This window comes from Falco naumanni, chromosome W (assembly GCF_017639655.2).
Source record: "Falco naumanni isolate bFalNau1 chromosome W, bFalNau1.pat, whole genome shotgun sequence".
In the NCBI taxonomy this organism is placed as follows: Eukaryota; Metazoa; Chordata; class Aves; order Falconiformes; family Falconidae; genus Falco; species Falco naumanni.
In genome coordinates, this window is record NC_054079.1 from 5,852,328 (window position 1) to 5,869,517 (window position 17,190).

Below are 17,190 nucleotides of genomic sequence, written 5' to 3' on the forward strand. Positions count from 1 at the left end.
TCTTTGCAGGGCTGGAGCCGAGCAGGCTGCGCAGAGCATGTCCTGGCCTCCCCCGCAGCAGCAGGTGTGGGAAGGCAGGGGGGGCCGGTCAGGCATGGGTCTGCAGCTTTCTTCTTTTCAGTGCCTCAAGGATAGTTGAGTAGCAAAATTAAAGAGGAAAAAAAAATATTGGAGCTCAGCAGCAAACTCGGTGCTCCGAGGAGGGGGCAAGGGAACTATTTTGCAGGCATCTCACTGCTGTGGAAATGGATTTCTTGAGGGTAGGGAGGTGTGTGGGTAATCTCTGTGGTAACGCCGTGCAGAGGAGAGAAAATGCCACCCAAGCGGCCCCAGGTGCAGCAAGGCAGAGAAGCCCCTGCTCAGCCACCCCACGGCCGTGGGTATGAGGGGGCAGATGTGACACTGAGCCGCGGCCACCCCGTATGCTGTGGGGAGCAGCCCTTGGTTAGCAGCCTGTCTCCCAGTGCTGTGGCCAAGTCTGCCTGGTGCTGCAAGAGAGATCCTGTGAGGATTTTTATTGTGGTCTCTTTGTTAGCTACAGACAGGCACGCACACACTCACAGCTTTCAGCCAGGTTGTGGGAGGTAAGTGGGGGAGGAGAGGAAGGGAGCGCGTGGGCGGCACTGGGCGGCACTGGGGAGCAAGGGGGCTGCGTGGGCCGGGCACCAGGGGGACAGGGCTGCGGCCGTCCCCGCCACCACAGAAAAAAGAGCCCCTGCGATTTTCAGTGACTTGTTGGCAACTCAGCGAGGGTTGCCATAGCTTTTTATGTAGGGTGACCAGAACCGGCTGGAACTGGTTTGAGGCAGATCAGCTCCTGAACACAATGCAGTCACTGAGCTACTACAGTGGGATAGCTTCCTCCCTTCATGGCAGCCAAAAGCAGAGGAGCTTGCAGAAAGATACCATCCCAAAACAGTATGTGAATGCACACTTTAGACACACAGCACTGGTATGTGGCTAATATAGTCATAAAGGATTCTGTATATAAATGTACATATTTGCAGTAACTGAGATTACTTTGGCTTTTCATGCCTTTTTATGCTTAAGGAATGGGCAAGAGCTGAGATTTATGACCCTTATTAAAATATTTTTGCTTTGCAAGGGTGGGACACTGGCTATGCAGTCTATTTTAAAACTAAACTAAATAAAATTGACTGAATGATTTGTAATTGTAGTTATGCTTGTGACTGAAGAATGCTGCTTTGCATGCTGTTTTATTTACAGGGTACTGTCTTGTGGTTTTCTTCTTTAGGAGATGTTAAGGGGGGGGGTATGCTGTGCTTTTCTGTAAGGCCAAAAGGAAACAATGTTGTTGTAGAATTGTGCGTAAAAGCATTGCAAAGATGCTGTAAGGCATACTCGTTCCCCCCCCCCCTTTTTTTTTTCTTCTCTCTCTCTCCTTGTAGGCCTATTGATTGGGGCTGCCTTTAACCCTTTCATATTTGCAGAGGTAATGCATCTGTGGCAGTAACTGAGCATTGGCTAAAAAAAATATATATCTTTCAAAAGTCAAGGTTCACAAGGTGAGATGTGGTGTTTTGGATATGAATCTTAATAGCATGAAGGTACATGTGGGTGAAAAGTAAATCTGCCTCCTGATTGCACACTTTGCACATCAGTAAGGAGACAATTGTTTGTGAGTGTTAGTAAAGGAATGCTATTAACGTCCTCCAGTTTTAATAGGATTAAAGTTATTATTTGTAAAGACTTACTGATATCTTGGCTAAATACAGTATTTTCACTGAAATATACATCCAGGTATACCTTTTTTTCACAATGTAGTGATACGGAATAGGCCTCTGAGTGACAATCATAAATCATGGACCACATGGCAGTGAACTGTTCTGTGTTGTATTACAGCATTACGCATTCAGAATTTGCTGTCTAATTATTCAAAGGGTGCTTGTTTGGCCATATCTGAGCAAGCCGATACTTACTTCTGAATTAAGGTAGTCAGTGTTAAACATGTATTTAATATAGCCTACACAGGAAAAAAAAACAACAAACAAACCACCATACAAAATAAGTAGTATGGATGGTGTTTCTTAAACTGTTGTAACCCAGGGAGAATTTTGCAGCAGTCAAGTGGAAAGATGTATTTTAAAGGTTTGATGGAGTTCCAGTGGGTTATTAGTGGCATGAATTATAATATTGTGCAGTAATAAAATAAGAATAGGAAACCGGATGGGCAGTGCATCAGCTCTTGAGAGATGACTACTTTTAACTCAAAGCAATGGATAATGGATATTTTTTTTCCCCTTCTCATCTAAAAAATAAATGTGTACTTAGATTTGAGCTGGCATTGGTATCTTTTAGTGAAAGCTGAAGGATTCAGAGAGAGGGAGAGGGGGAGAGAGAAGAAAGCAGTAATGAATATAGCAAAGGGAAGAACAAAGGCTGTTAGAGCTTACACATTGGAACACTAAACATTTTGCCCTGGGGATTCTTTTGCTAGAACTCTTACTTCCTATAACAGGAAATCAGCAACTCTAGAATCTTAACCAGTATGATTTTTTAAAAAAACTTCTGACCAAACCTGGCTGTGTTAGCTGGTTTGGTGGTCTACAATCAAGATAAATATGGAGGCAAAACATTGAAAATGTTCTGTTGTAGTGTGAAATTAGGGTCTTTTCCTCTGTGCTTAGCAGAATAAAGTAGACAGTCTTAAAAGCCTTGAGAGCTTGTGGACATTGGGTAAGTTGTATGGTGGCTGATGATGATAGGCAGGGTGCCTGCATCAGAGAGTGACAGTACAAGGGAACCTTATTTCTGACTGCAGTAGATTACGTAAGGTATTTAGATATTAATTGTAGAAAAGTGAAAATAGTATGCTAATGTTTAGCCTGAAATTATGGTTTTGTGGGTTTTAATGCAGCTACAATGTGTTGTTTCTCAGATTTGATAGGGCAGTAAATAGCTTGCTTGGTGGAGCAAAATGCCTAACTGATTGCTGTGTTGATTTCTGTTCATATCTTTCATGATTTGAATGCAGAGGTTCTCTATTTGACTATAGACATCTGTAGCAAAATTATACTTGCAAACATGAATTCTTATTGCATGGATAGGAATATAGGAATAGTATCTATTGCTGCTGCTGATGATGCATGTTCTTTTCCAAGTGTCAGCTAAAATTCATATGTTACATGAGAGCACCTTTTAGATTTTTTTTTCTTTTTCTGCCAGAATAGTGAGCAGATTTAAAATTGTAAGTTCTTGAATTGTCACAAAACTCAATGTATCTGTTCCGTTTGAATTTTTGAACGTGAGCTGTACTATGAATTTTTATTTTTAGCAAAGGAGGTGTTGAATTTGCAGGGATTTTTATAGACTGTAAGATAAGAAACCTGACTAGATGCTGGAGTCCGCAGTGTTCTTGGTGAGTTTTATTGTTTTAGTCTAATAATATGTATAAATGCTTTTCACCAGGAAATTTTTATTTTGCATGTAGGCCAGCTTTCCAGCAGAAAATGCTGCTTAATGCTGGGGGATCGGTCCTCTGTATCAGCAATTGTGATCTCATTTTGCATTGAGGCTTGTTTCAGGTATTTGATCTTGAGAATAAGGGTAATGATTTATCAAGTTCCAAGCCTCTTTTGAATGAATTAACTAACTTTGGTTTTCTTAGAAGTATGAATGTGTGTTAAAATATAAATATGCATACAGATTGCTGGGGATGTATGGTTAAAAAACCCACAAAAACAAAGGCCAAAAAAACCTTGATCCTAATGTTTTAGGGTCTGTTTGTTGCTAGTGTTGCACAGGCAAGCCCTGCCTGACTTCGAGTGCTCTTATCAAGACTGTCTGCAGCTGCTTCACACTGTTTTTGCGTAAGAACTGCTATCCACTTAAAAAAAAAAAAAAGGCAGGAAGCAAGTGCCATTTAGAATGTGATTCAAATTTGCATTAAATTGGGAATTGCAGAATTCTGTTCATTATAGTTGTACATCTGAATTATTCACACATTACTGTCCCAGCCCATTTTACATCCAGAAGTACAAAATTAAGCCATTTTCATAATTCATTTTTAAGTAGAGAGCAGAAAGAATGGTATAGGGATTTACCTGCTCTTCATTAATTTATCTCCATTTTAGGAGAAATTTGGGAAGCTGCTAGGCCCAAAACCTTAATTGGATCTTTTGATAAATATAGGTAGTTTTCATTTGGCCAGCTGTAGATAGCAATGATCTGTTCTGCTCCTTATGGTGTGGGAGAGGAGATACCTTACTCGTGTTGGAAAATCCCAGTTCTTTTTGCCAGCCAAAGGCTGGTAACAGTGAACTTGGAACCAGTTGCACATGGTTCTCTTGAAACTGTGCAAGAGGTAGTTCAGTGGTGGTGTGAGAAGAGGAAATCAGCAGACTTCAGAAGATTACCCCTCTCCCTTCCTGTTTTCTCCTATGCAAAGAGAACTTGAGATACCCATTTTGCCAAAAAAAAAAAAAAGTTACAAAATGGAGGAGTTAGACTGCAGGATGAGGCTTCTAAGGAGTTGTAAATTACAAGTAATTATTTTACTGTAGAAGTAGAAGGCTGTCAAAAAAACCCTGTGGGAATTTGTAGAAAACAAACAGAAATTCTCAAGAACTGTCTTTGCTTAATTACATCATTGCAGGGGAAAAGGGCTCATCTTTTAACAGGTCAGATAAGAAGGATCCATAATCAGATGCTGGATATAATAGAAAAGAGGACAGAGACTATTACCCGCTCTTTTATAATCAGTTATAGGGATGGATATGTTTTGAAAGCGGTGGTAACATGCTTATAGTTGTAAAACAACTCGGGCTTATTCTGGGGTTATCTTGCTCGTTGATTTGACATGGCTTGGTGATCCATAATTGCAAAACTCAGCTGAGTGATAAGCACAGAATAGCACTTTGCCATACCTCACCTTAAAGACTGAATAAGAGACTCCTCTGCAGAGATCTTGTATTCCTAAGGCTCTAAACCTGAATCTGTGGGCAAACCCATTGGAAAAAGTTTTGCTTGTATGAATTAACAGCAAACAAGGCAACAAAACCACTCAAGCTTTAGTCTGGCTGCAGCGGCATCGGCATTCTGTGTGCAGACATAAGTATAACCCTCATGACCTCTGGGGACTCCCAAATTATTTTGTATACTGGGAAAAGACAGTGTGCACACACCTGCACTCTAAGTCTGTATGCCAGGTTATAGCAATACACCCCGAACAACAGGCAAGTGCTATTCAATAGCTTTGCGATTTTTTCCCATGACTTCCATCTTCTGCCGTCCCAAATGTAATTTGCTACCATTGCTTTCTTTCGTGGTGTATGTGATTTTGAACCACCAAAATTTGTATGGAATACACTCCTGAACTGAAAAGTTAAAGATAATTTAAACAGTTATAACCAAACTGTGGTTTTATTCAAATCGACAGAATACACTTGATAATGCATTGGCTGTGGTAGTTTTATTGCTTGTTTTCAGCGTTTGCTGGTTTAAAACTCGGGCAGTCAATGTGTGGATTAATAGGCTTCTGTGGTATTCTAGAACTAGATAGAATGCGTGGAGGAATGGGTTTGTTAAATAATTTTTTATTGATTAGTAAATATTTTAGCAATTACTCTGAAATAATACTGTCTTTGTGCATAGCACAGAACAATATTTTGGATTAATAGTTGAGAAAGGTTGGCATTCAGGTTTATTTCCTCCTTACAGCATCCAGATTTGTTTATACCATCTTAAATGTACAGTTCGCATGACAGTAGATCAAAGTCAAATGACAGCTGGTACCGTCTGCTGTGGAAACAGGCCGCAGAAACAGCCTCATAAATCACAGCCACTAGCTGAGCTTTGTGTACCTTCTTACCCTGTCCCAATTCCAAAATGTTCTATTTGGCCATGGCATGGGCTGGCGTTGTGCTCTGCATCTGTCACAGCTTGCTTCCGTTTGATGGTGGACTCTGGACATGCACTTGGATATTGTCGCAAGTGGGTGGAAAGGCAAGTGAATGTGGGTAGGTCTGAATGCTGATTAACAGTTTAAATATTTTTTTTTACTGTGAGGGTGGTGAAATGCTGGAACCTGTTGTCTTCAGAGAGGTTCTGGGGTCTCCATCTTTGGAAATACTCAAAACCTGACTGGACAGTGTCTTGCTGTAGCTGACCTGGCTTTGAGCAGAGAAGGTGGAGTTCCAGAGCTCCCTTTCAACCTCAGCTGTTCTGAGACTCTGTGAAATGCCTGTTGAAAACTTGTTTGGGCTAGTAAAGAATAAATAATGAAATTCTTCTGAAACTGTCCACACATATTAGAAAAAAAACCACAAAACCTAAAAATGTTAATACTTGAAATACTGGGCTAATACTTACCTTCCAAAGCTTTTTTGAGGGGGAGGAGGGAGGAAGAAAATTGGTAGAATGTCCTTTTCGAAAACCAGAAGTGTAATTTCAGATTTCTCATTGAGGCTTGGGCATGAAGACAAATTGGGTTTTCCTTGTTTGTTTTCCTTCTTTTCCTTGTTTGTTTTCCTTCTTTTCCTTGTTTGTTTTCCTTCTTTTCCTTGTTTGTTTTCCTTCTTTTCCTTTTTCTTTAAAGGCAGATAGATACAGTGCTTAATGTTGAAATAGCAGATTGCTTGGTGTAAATTTTAACTGTAAACTGCCCCATATTTCACAAAGATGTTTACATCAGGACTGGCATAACCTTATTGGTACTATGGATGGTAAATGAGACCTTGATCCTAATAATTCAAAATGTGCCTATTATGAAAGGACATAGGAAGTCATGCACACACACTTTGAACAAAGTGTGAACACAAACAAAACAAGCTTTGTTTATCCTCCAGAACTTAATTCACACCTTACATTTCAGTAAGGTATTGGTGCACACAATTGTCACCAAAGAGATTAATGGAAATCACAAAGTAAGTATATTCAGTCTGTTGTCTGAAGTTTTTAAGACTCAGTGGTATCTTCCTAGGAAGTCCTATTGCCCACCATCAAAAAAGCAGAACCCAGAAGCATTGCACCTCACTGCCCCATGGTGTTCTAGCTGTGTAATTCGCATTGGCCATATTCAGAATTTTTTCCTTTTTACTTACTTTTGTTGTTGAGTAATCAGTAAGCAAAGTAATGCTTGAATTTTTGAAGAAACTGGTTTTCTTTAGTAACTTTTCTCAAGTAATTCAAGCACTCTAAAGGTTGCACATTGTAGGATGAAAGTGGTAGGCCTTTCCTGGTGTTCTGCTGGTAAACATCCGCAGGCAGCCAGGTGGAGAGGCAGGGAACAGAACTAGTCCATGAGAAGGAAAAGGAATGTTACGAAGGGAGATGTCATCTGAAAATGAAATAGTACTTTGGACAGAGTCAGGAAATCTAAGAACTGACTCTTTACATGAGTATCCACAAATTTAGGGCATCTATTGTATCATTTGACCATTGTTCTTCATAATACATACTTCAGGTTAGCAGTCCCCTGTTCTGAGGTGAATCTTGTTTCTGATATTTAGAAACTAAAAATGAAAAAAATGTCTATTTTGGATGAATATTGGGGGGTGGGGGTCTTGCAGATTGTTTCCTTAAATACATTTTTACTTGTTTAATCTGAAGAATGTATCCTTGATTACATACCTTGTGGACTGTTTCTCAGTTTGATTCTGGATATCATCTTAATGGCAGCCCTCTGATGCTGGTTTTTACAGCTTTGTGTGTCTCTTTGGAGACACTGAGCTTTGCTCTCAGCACTTTAAAAGCAGTTCTTGAAGAAATTCTGGTTCCTGGAAAATTGGGTTTTCTTAGGGAACCAGGAACTTGCCTCATTTCCTGGTCTGAAGTATTTACAGGCATCATGTTGGCCCAGAGAAGGAATAGACTAACAGCTTGTCTGGCAGCCAGGGTGTCAGTTGATTTTGATCTTGGATGAAATGAAAGGCAGAGTTTTATCCTTAAGAGAATCAGTTACTGAAAGGTTTTTGGTGGAAAAAAAAAAAAAAAGGGGAGGAACGTGGCATCAGAGTCCTGATAGTTGTGGTGGAAACAAAGGTTATATACTGAATCTTAAAATGGTATACTGGAATAGTGAGGAAGAGATTAATAACATGTCCATGTTACAACTTTGCTTACTTGTTTATCAAGATTGGCCATGTCTTTTGTCCCTTTTTGTTTAACTTAGATTGCTTTAAAAATTTGAAGAACAGGAGAGATCTCTTAAATGCAGCAGTAATTCTGGATCCCTAATGCAGAAGAAACCATTCCATTCTCTGTTGGAGCGTGGGAGTTGTTCCTTCTGCATGGACTTGAAAGACAGTTGCAACTTCATGCAGTGTGCTCTCTGTGGATAAATTTATGATCTTTGGTCTATAGACCTCTGAATTATTTTGACATATTTTCCCATTTTGGAATTAGTCTAATTGAGTTTCTCACTAAAGAACAAATGTGTCTTAATTCATTGCTATTGCTAAATGTTAATTAAACTCCAGTATATGCAGTTCTAGACTAGGAAAACTTTTTAGTTCTTTTTGAGTGTATATAACAGCTGCAAAAAGACACCTATGGACAGGTGTATAATCAGAGGGCAAGTTATTATTATCTCAAATCATGGAAAACTGTGTCAGTAAGACCGTGTTTCTGTGGTTTTACATGGATTTGGTGTGCTCTGGTTTCTGGAACCTTTTCTATTTAATTCTTAAAAGAATTTTCTTTGTAGTTTTGATATTATGTGTGCATGTATTTTTGTATTTATTAGGTAACTGCCTTTGTAATTGTGGCACTTTCATAGGATCTTGAAATCCTTCAGGTAGAGGATAGACTGAAGGTCCACAGCACCGTGCATAAGTGTGATACTCGCATTGCTTTGGTATACAAAGGTGTCTGCTGCCACATGTGCTGAACGCAATGAGTCTGGCTATACTGGAAGAGAGTGGAGCAGTACTAGTTATTTGTCTAGTCTGTTTTCTTAAATCTTTATGTTCATTTTATTCCAGTTACTAGTTTTAAATGCATGAGGGCTAGAAACTTGTTTTTGGATAAATGGGTTTAAAAAACCCAAATACACAATAAAACCAGAATTATGAAACATTGTTATATCTCATAAGTATATATCTGGTAAGTAAGTAGATTATAACAATTTGCTTTACTAAAGTAGTGAAGTGAAGCCTTGATGGTGAGTAGGCTACTCTATATTATCCATTAAGTAAAGGAATTATGAGTTAATCAAGAGAGTAAATTAATCAGTTGCACCAGAATACTAATATTTTGTAGAGAATCCCATGCTCAGTTCAGCTCTGCAGAAGGACTTGATGCAACAAAAAGGAGTTAATAAGTTGGACAAAACAACAAGACTATTAAGTGGACCATGTAAACAATTCCCAAAAGCATTATATATTTATTTGAGAGTATTACATTAAATATTGCTGTGTATTCCAGTATCCTTGAGAAATTTTCCTCGGTTACCTTTCTTGGAGTCCATAATGACTTCCAGGTACCCAGTGACGTGCGGAATTAGACTCTATAACTCGAAAGTTATAAAGTAGGTATGTTTATTGCGCGCAGATGCACGGGGGATCGCTCCTCCACAAGCGTGCATGCCAAACCATCTCACATTTATACAATAAAACAAATGAATATTCAATTAACGCCTATACATATTCGTTACCTAAACCCCGCTTCGTATGTTAATTAGCTTATCAGTCCGCTTCGCATGTTAATTAGCTTATCAGTCCGTTTCCTGGAATGTGGTGGTCTTGCAGGTTTGTAGGTGATTCATGTTCTTGTGACCATCTGATCTTCTCCAGCAAGGAGACTTAGCACTCCCTCCCTCTAGATAGCATTTGAATGTCTCTCATCTTCTCTCATTCTCTTTTAAATAGCCCCTTTGTTAGAGGAAGAAGGGCAGGCGTCTCCCCGTCTCCCCTTTGTTAGAGGAAGAGGGGCAGGGGTCTCCTCAAAAACTGTAGTTGTCTCCTCAGAGCTGTGTGCCTATGTGACCAGACACCGCACCCATGACCAGTCACCATACCCACATTCCTGAGTAGACATATACAATCACAGTCGGTGTTAAGCGTCCCCATTTCACACTATTTCTCCATATCACCAGTGTAGATGGAATACATAAATCTTACGTATTTTTGTCAAGTAAAGGGATTATGCCATTTTAATAAACTTTATATTTCTGAGAAAAAGTTAAGAGTGCTGCCCGTGTTGATAATGATATGCATAAAAATAGGTATTTAAACATGTACATTCTTACTAGTTTTTCTTAGCACTGTTACAGCTGAATTCAACAGTCAGCAAGTAGTTTCTCCGCAGAGCTCAAGATAATGAGCTAAGAGGAGGAGGAAGAGATCTACTGCAGCTGTAGGATGCATCTCTGTTGGCAAGAGGCTTCTGCCATGGGGCATGTAGCTTCCTGCTTATCTCAGCTAATATGAGGAGCTTGAAGAGCACTGCTGCAGTTAGCCACACCATTGTTCTGTGATGACCTGGGTTAATTGCTGCTGGAGGCAGAACCTTGAGCTATATAATAAGGATGTTTTCCAGTCTTTTAGTGTGATACAAAGGCAGGAGGACAGATGGGTGCTTCCTGAATGGGCACTTTCTAACAATAACACTTAACTTGATTAAATATCTTTTCTTGTTGAATACTAACTTTGGCCTGGTAATGTACTTTCATTGTTCAGTAATTAAAAACAGCTCTGTCTCAACATCTCAGATCATACCTGTGCATGATTATGAAAGAAAATGAAAAAAAGTCTGTCTGTAATGGATTTTTGTAGATCTCTACAAGTGATTCTGTTGCACTCCTCAATGTTACTATTGAAATGTCTGTGAAAAAGAGGCAAATGTCATAGTGGGATTTAAATCTAGGAAGTATACTCAAAGTTAGCTTTTCTTTTTACACAGCATTTGTGTAAGTTTCAGTTACCTGTTTGGTTTGGGAATTGCAAGGAAAACCCCACCAATAGAGGTCAGTGGCAATTAAAAATAATAGGATCTGGAAAATGTTATCTGTGAGGGGAAAGAAAACCCTTAAGTTCTGGTGTTGGTTAGCCTAAAAAGGAGAATTTTGAAGGGAGATAATGTTCTCGGAGTAAAGTGCTGTTGCAAAGAGGATTGGTGTATAGAACCACATGTGATTCATTTGGATCGCATCAAGAAGGATTGAGATTATGCTGTAGGAAACATACAGCAGTGAAAATTATGAATGACTGTGTCCTGGTTTCAGCTGGGATAGAGTTAATTTTCTTGGTAGCTGGTGCAGTGCTGTGTTTTGGATTTGGTGTGAGAACAATGTTAATAACACACTGAAGTTTTAGTTGTTGCTGGGTAATGTTTATACTAAGTCAAGGACCTTTCAGTCTCTCAGACCCTGCCAGCGAGAAGGGGAGGGGACATAGCCAGGGCAGCTGACCCGAACCAGCCAAAGGGATATTCCGTACCATAGGATGCTGTGCTGGGTATATAAACTGGGGGTAGTGGGCCTGGGCCTGTTGATCGCTGCTGGGGGACTGGCTGGGCATTGGTCAGCAGGTGGTGTGTGAGCAGTTGTAGTCTGTATCGCTTAGGATTTTTCTCCCTTCCATTTGGATTTCACTTCTCTCCCCTTTTCCCTCCTTTTCATTATAACTGTTGTTGTCATTGTTACTGTTACTGTTTTAATTATTAAATTGTTCTTATCTCAACCCTTGAGTTTTACATTCCCTTCTGATTTTCCTCCCCATCCTGCTGGCCTGGGGGGAGTGAGCGAGTAGTGGCTGCGTGTTAGTTACCAGCTGGGGTTAAACCACAACAGGCTGGAATAAATTACATTGGAGGTTGTAGAATCTCTTGTTATGGGAGGTCTTCAAAGTAGGTGAGACATCTGTTAGGAGTAGTGGAGATACATCCTTCATTAGAGTTGCTGAAAAAAAGCATTGCAAACATTGGGAGGCACTTACTCTGTAATTCTTATAAAGCAATTCAATTTACAGAGAACAGTGAAGCATTCTTAAACCGTTAATAGAAACAGATTTCTTACTGTCTTCAAGAAGGCTTATCAGGTTAATGCAAATGTGAAGGAAAATCTATGCTTAGAGGAATTGCAAGTGCCTCACATAATTTTCTTGAAAGTCTAGGTATCTTCCTGTAATCATAGTGTATGTGGGGGAGTGTAGGAAGCGGGACAGGAAGAAAGTCACTGAAGAGAAATTGGTGCCTCAAATGAAATGACTACATTATAGCCTGTGAAGCTGATGGACTACTGTAGCTCTTGATGTAATAATTTGACTGTACACTTGCACTGGAACACTGTTCTGTAACAAATAATTTCTGAAAATACTATTTCAGAAGTGAAATTAACTCCTCCTTGCATGGTGTATGTGAACATACACTTACTTTGTGTAAGACTCTGCTATTAGAGCTTAAAATATTGAGATTATGACTTTCTGCTTATTTTACAGATTTGCTTACAATCAAATACATGACCATGGGGGATATGAAGACCCCAGATTTTGATGACCTTCTTGCAGCCTTTGACATACCAGACATGGTAGATCCAAAAGCAGCTATTGAATCTGGTCATGATGACCATGAAAGCCACATAAAACAAAATGCTCACACAGATGAAGATTCTCATGCCCCGTCATCGTCTGATGTTGGTGTGAGTGTCATTGTGAAAAATGTGCGTACTATTGATTCTTCAGAGGGAGTGGACAAGGATGGCCACCATTCCACAGGCAATGGCTTGCATAATGGCTTTCAAATGTCATCAGCTCTTGATAGTTACAGTAAAGATGAAGGGAAGTCAATTAAAGATGATGGGTCAGCTTCTGAGACTACAGTGAAGGATTCGGCTTTCAACCAGTTTAGCCCAATATCAAGTGCAGAAGAATTTGATGATGACGAAAAAATTGAGGTGGATGACCCCCCAGATAAAGAGGAAATGCATGCAAATTTCAGAGCAAATGTCTTGGCAGGATCTGTATCTCAGCAGGAATATGACAAACTAAAGGCACTTGGAGGAGAGAACTTGATTAAATCTGGAATCCCAGTTTCAAGTAGTATAGATAAAAATAAAGCTGCTAAACGAGAGGCAGAGACAAACTCCATGAAATTAAGTGTCTATGAGCTTTTTAAAGCTCGAAAAACAGAGGACAAATTGCTAAAAGACAATTCTGAGAAGCTTCTTGAAAACAGGGTACTTGATGGAAAACTGAGTACTGAAAAAGGTGAAACAAATCTTGCCAGCATTTCACAGTCGAAAGCAAAGTCATCAGCAAAGCTTTCTTCATGCATTGCTGCAATTGCAGCACTGAGTGCTAAAAAGGCAGCTACAGATACCAGTAAAGATTTACAGTCTAATTCAGGAGAATCTTCTCCATTACCGAAAGACATGAGCGAAAGTCCTCGGGCTATTGAAAAATCACCCGAATCTCAGAGTCTCATTGATGGTGCTAAAAAGCCATATATCAAGCCACCTGATAGTCCCAGAAGTGTATCAAGTGAAAACAGTAGCAAAGGTTCTCCATCGTCTCCTGCAGGGTCAACACCAGCAATTCCTAAAGTTCGCATTAAAACCATCAAGACTTCTTCTGGGGAGATCAAGAGAACTGTTACTAGAGTATTGCCAGAAGTTGATTTGGACTCTGGTAAAAAGCCAGAGCAGACTGCTTCTATGGTAACTTCCATGACTTCTCTCCTGTCCTCACCAACTTCAGCTGCTGTTCTTTCCTCTCCTCCCAGAGCTCCTCTCCAGTCCACAGTTGTCACCAATGCAGTTGCATCTGCAGAACTTGCACCAAAACAGGTCACTATCAAACCTGTGGCTACTGCCTTTCTCCCTGTTTCAGCAGTTAAAACAGCAGGTTCACAAGTTATAAATTTGAAGCTTGCGAACAATACTACAGTGAAAGCCACCGTGATATCTGCTGCTTCAGTGCAGAGTGCCAGTAACGCCATTATAAAAGCTGCCAACGCTATACAGCAGCAGACTGTTGTGGTGCCAGCATCAAGCCTTGCCAGTGCTAAACTTGTGCCAAAGACAGTCCATCTTGCCAACCTTAATCTTCTGCCTCAAGGTGCTCAAACCGCCTCTGAACTCCGCCAAGTGCTAACAAAACCTCAGCAACAAATAAAGCAGGCAATAATTTCTGCAGCAGCCTCACAGCCTTCTAAAAAAATGTCTCGAGTCCAAGTGGTGTCATCTTTACAAAGTTCTGTAGTGGAAGCGTTCAATAAGGTGCTGAGTAGCGTCAATCCTGTACCAGTTTACATCCCAAACCTTAGTCCCCCTGCCAATGCCGGAATAACATTACCAACACGAGGTTACAAGTGTTTGGAGTGTGGCGACTCATTTGCTCTTGAGAAGAGCCTGACCCAGCATTATGACAGGAGGAGTGTGCGAATTGAAGTGACGTGCAATCACTGTACAAAAAATTTAGTTTTCTACAATAAGTGCAGTCTTCTTTCCCATGCTCGTGGACACAAGGAAAAAGGAGTTGTAATGCAGTGTTCACACCTGATTTTAAAACCAGTTCCAGCAGATCAAATGATAGCATCTCCTTCAAGCAATACTGCTACGTCTATGATTCAAAGCCCTGTGGGAGTTGGCACACATACTGTAACAAAGATACAGTCTGGCTTAACTGGGACAGTAATATCGGCCCCATCAAGTACTCCTGTCATCCCAGCTATGCCACTAGATGAAGATCCATCGAAACTCTGTAGACATAGTCTAAAGTGTTTGGAGTGTAATGAAGTTTTCCAAGATGAGACATCTCTTGCAACTCATTTCCAGCAGGCTGCAGACACAAGTGGACAAGTAGAGTATCATATGTTTAAATTCCAGTGTTTCATCTATAAACCTAGGAGACTTTGATATGTTTTTACTTTCATTTAGCTGTTAATTATCTGAACCTCCGTGATTAAAATTACAAACAAAATACACAAAAGATCTTGCAAGCACTTACATAGTGGATGTCAACGTTTTTTAAATAAGAGTTTTCTTATAATTTCTTAGAGCCTGAAGTCCAAAATCGACACTTAATTTCTGCTAAAATTTAGCATTAGCTTTCTTAGAGCTGAGTATCATAATACTGAAAGTAATAATAGTCTTTGCGAAGAATTTTTAATGATCCTTTCTGTGCTTTGGAACTTGAGTATCTTGTGGAATCCATTTAATTGGCACCCTCACTAACAGCCCATCTGTTCAATCTGAATGATAGTTTTAAGCGGTTCATTCTTGATTTGTTTTCAGGTTTTATTATTTTCATAAAGCACCATAAGAGAGCTAGGCATTCCTCATCTACAGGGACTCTAGGCAATAAATAAATGGCACACTGATTCGATTGAAAGGATATGCATGCTGTTTTCTTCAGGACTTTCTTAAACAAAAGTGAAAAGTGGTGTTCGCTAGCATGCACTTCTTGCTGTGTGACCATTTATTTATTTGTGTTGGTTTTCCTTTCCTCTTATGATTGCTAATGAGTTAAATTTACAAACCTTTTTAAAGTTCTTTACTAATGTATGTGGCCTAATCTGAAAGAAACATATAATTAAATAAAAAATATTAATCAGTATGCGATGTATTTTATAAACCTGTAAGAGTTAAGATCGTTAATTAAATGATGTAGTTGGATTTCTTTAGGGGTGTGCCAATTAAAAGGGATTCTGGTGTGTTTCAAAGCATTCAGTTGAGCTTGGTGTTGCAGCTGCTTGCTATGTCGAAAGCTGAAAACCTGTAAACATGCTCAGACTGACCAAGACAGGAATGCCTCAGGAATATTCCTGGGAATCACACAGCAGCGTACAGGATAAAGATTTTTAAGTCCTGCAGTTAGGAAAAAATCCACTAGTCCTAGAAGTGCAGACAGGTTCCTGTCAGATCTATTTGCTAAACTTAAGAGCTGTTCTGTGGCCACAAAGCAGTTACACTGCACCCACCACTACAGATAGTAATGTAAAGAGATTAGAGTGTGGAAATTATCTTGACTATATGGATTGTGTGGCTCTGGCTCAGCTCCTACTTTGCTAACTGGCTAGCAGACTTAGGCCAAAATTGCCTGGATTCACAGAGAAATGTTAGTGGATTTCTGTTTGTAAGATAGTACAGATGTGCCTACCTAAAGCGAGTTTATGGAAGCTTTTTGTCAGAAAGAAGTTAGCAGAATGTATTCTGTCCTTGCTGCAGTTTTGAATGGCTGACCATAAGTATATTCAGCACCAGCTCTCGAGTTACTTAATGCTCAGTAACTGGTTTTTAGCTAACTGCTTTGTTGGTGCTTATTGGTGTTAGATTTATCTCTTTTTTCATAATAGGTCCATTAGGTATCATTTGGTATGATAAGATCCGGTAGGCCTTGTGAAAACCCCGTTGTTCTTGGTACTATAAAATCAAGCAATTAAGTCACCAAGATAAAGCAAGTGGATGAGAGACAGATAAATATACTGAAAATAGGTTGGGAGGATGAGGTAAGGATAAAATGGAAAAAAACCAATAAAGAATAACCAAAGATAATGTGCTCACTTTCTGTGGGGGCCTTTTTTTCTGTGGACAGGTAAACTAAACAGATTAGAAACACCTTTTGCCTTTTCCTGGTACTTCTGTCTGGTGCTTTTGCCCTGCTGCTGAGTTTGCTCTCTATGCATGTCCTGTTAGGTACTGCTTACCCTGGTGATTTTATATGGGAAAGTAACCAAGGTTTTCATAGATTGTCAAAATACGACTGCAGTTAGGTGGAAAGATAAGTGTGGGTGCACAGGTACTGCTGTTCAGGGAGGAAAGCTCATGAAGGTACAGGAAACAAGTCAGCATTGCCTTTCTACCTGTCAGTGTGTTTGTGTCTCTTGTTGGAAGCTTGCTTTCTTTTAAGAGCTGATGTATGAATAAGGCCTTAATACCTACTTAACAGGCCATGCATTAAAAAACCCCAAATAAACACCTCATTACTGCAAAGCACTGAATGAAAAGAAGGTATTTTTTTGTTACTCCATTTTAAAAGAACACTCTTAATAAACATAGTTTTAAATGTTCTTTCTTGAAATACCCTCTTACAAATTAATTAAATATTTTTCATAGTCCTTTTCATATATCAAGAAGCAGTTTTCAATTCTGTATTGTTTTTTTACATACTGTAGTGTTGTAGCTGTACTGAAATGCCCAGCATAGAAATTTCAATGGAACAGTTGCTTTAGTGAGAGCAATACATCCTGCTTTCTTTATAAGTTATCTTTTTGTCCATTTTTCGTCCAGAGCAT

General features: G+C 39.6%; 1 protein-coding gene across 6 annotated transcripts in view; it reads left to right on the top strand.

Moving 5' to 3' along the window:
• The window catches only part of LOC121080536 (zinc finger protein 532-like), a 50,091-nt gene that overhangs the window by 1,286 nt on the left and 31,615 nt on the right, over window positions 1–17,190 (top strand). For 4 of the 6 annotated variants that reach the window (XM_040578612.1, XM_040578613.1, XM_040578611.1 and 1 more), the window contains one exon: window positions 12,396–14,755. In XM_040578612.1, the coding sequence (XP_040434546.1) occupies window positions 12,416–14,755 (2,340 nt within the window). In that variant the 5' untranslated portion in view covers window positions 12,396–12,415. Of the gene's footprint in view, window positions 1–747; window positions 953–1,415; window positions 1,527–12,395; window positions 14,756–17,190 lie in introns of those variants that run through there. The other 2 variants (XM_040578610.1, XM_040578614.1) reach the window with 2 other exon arrangements.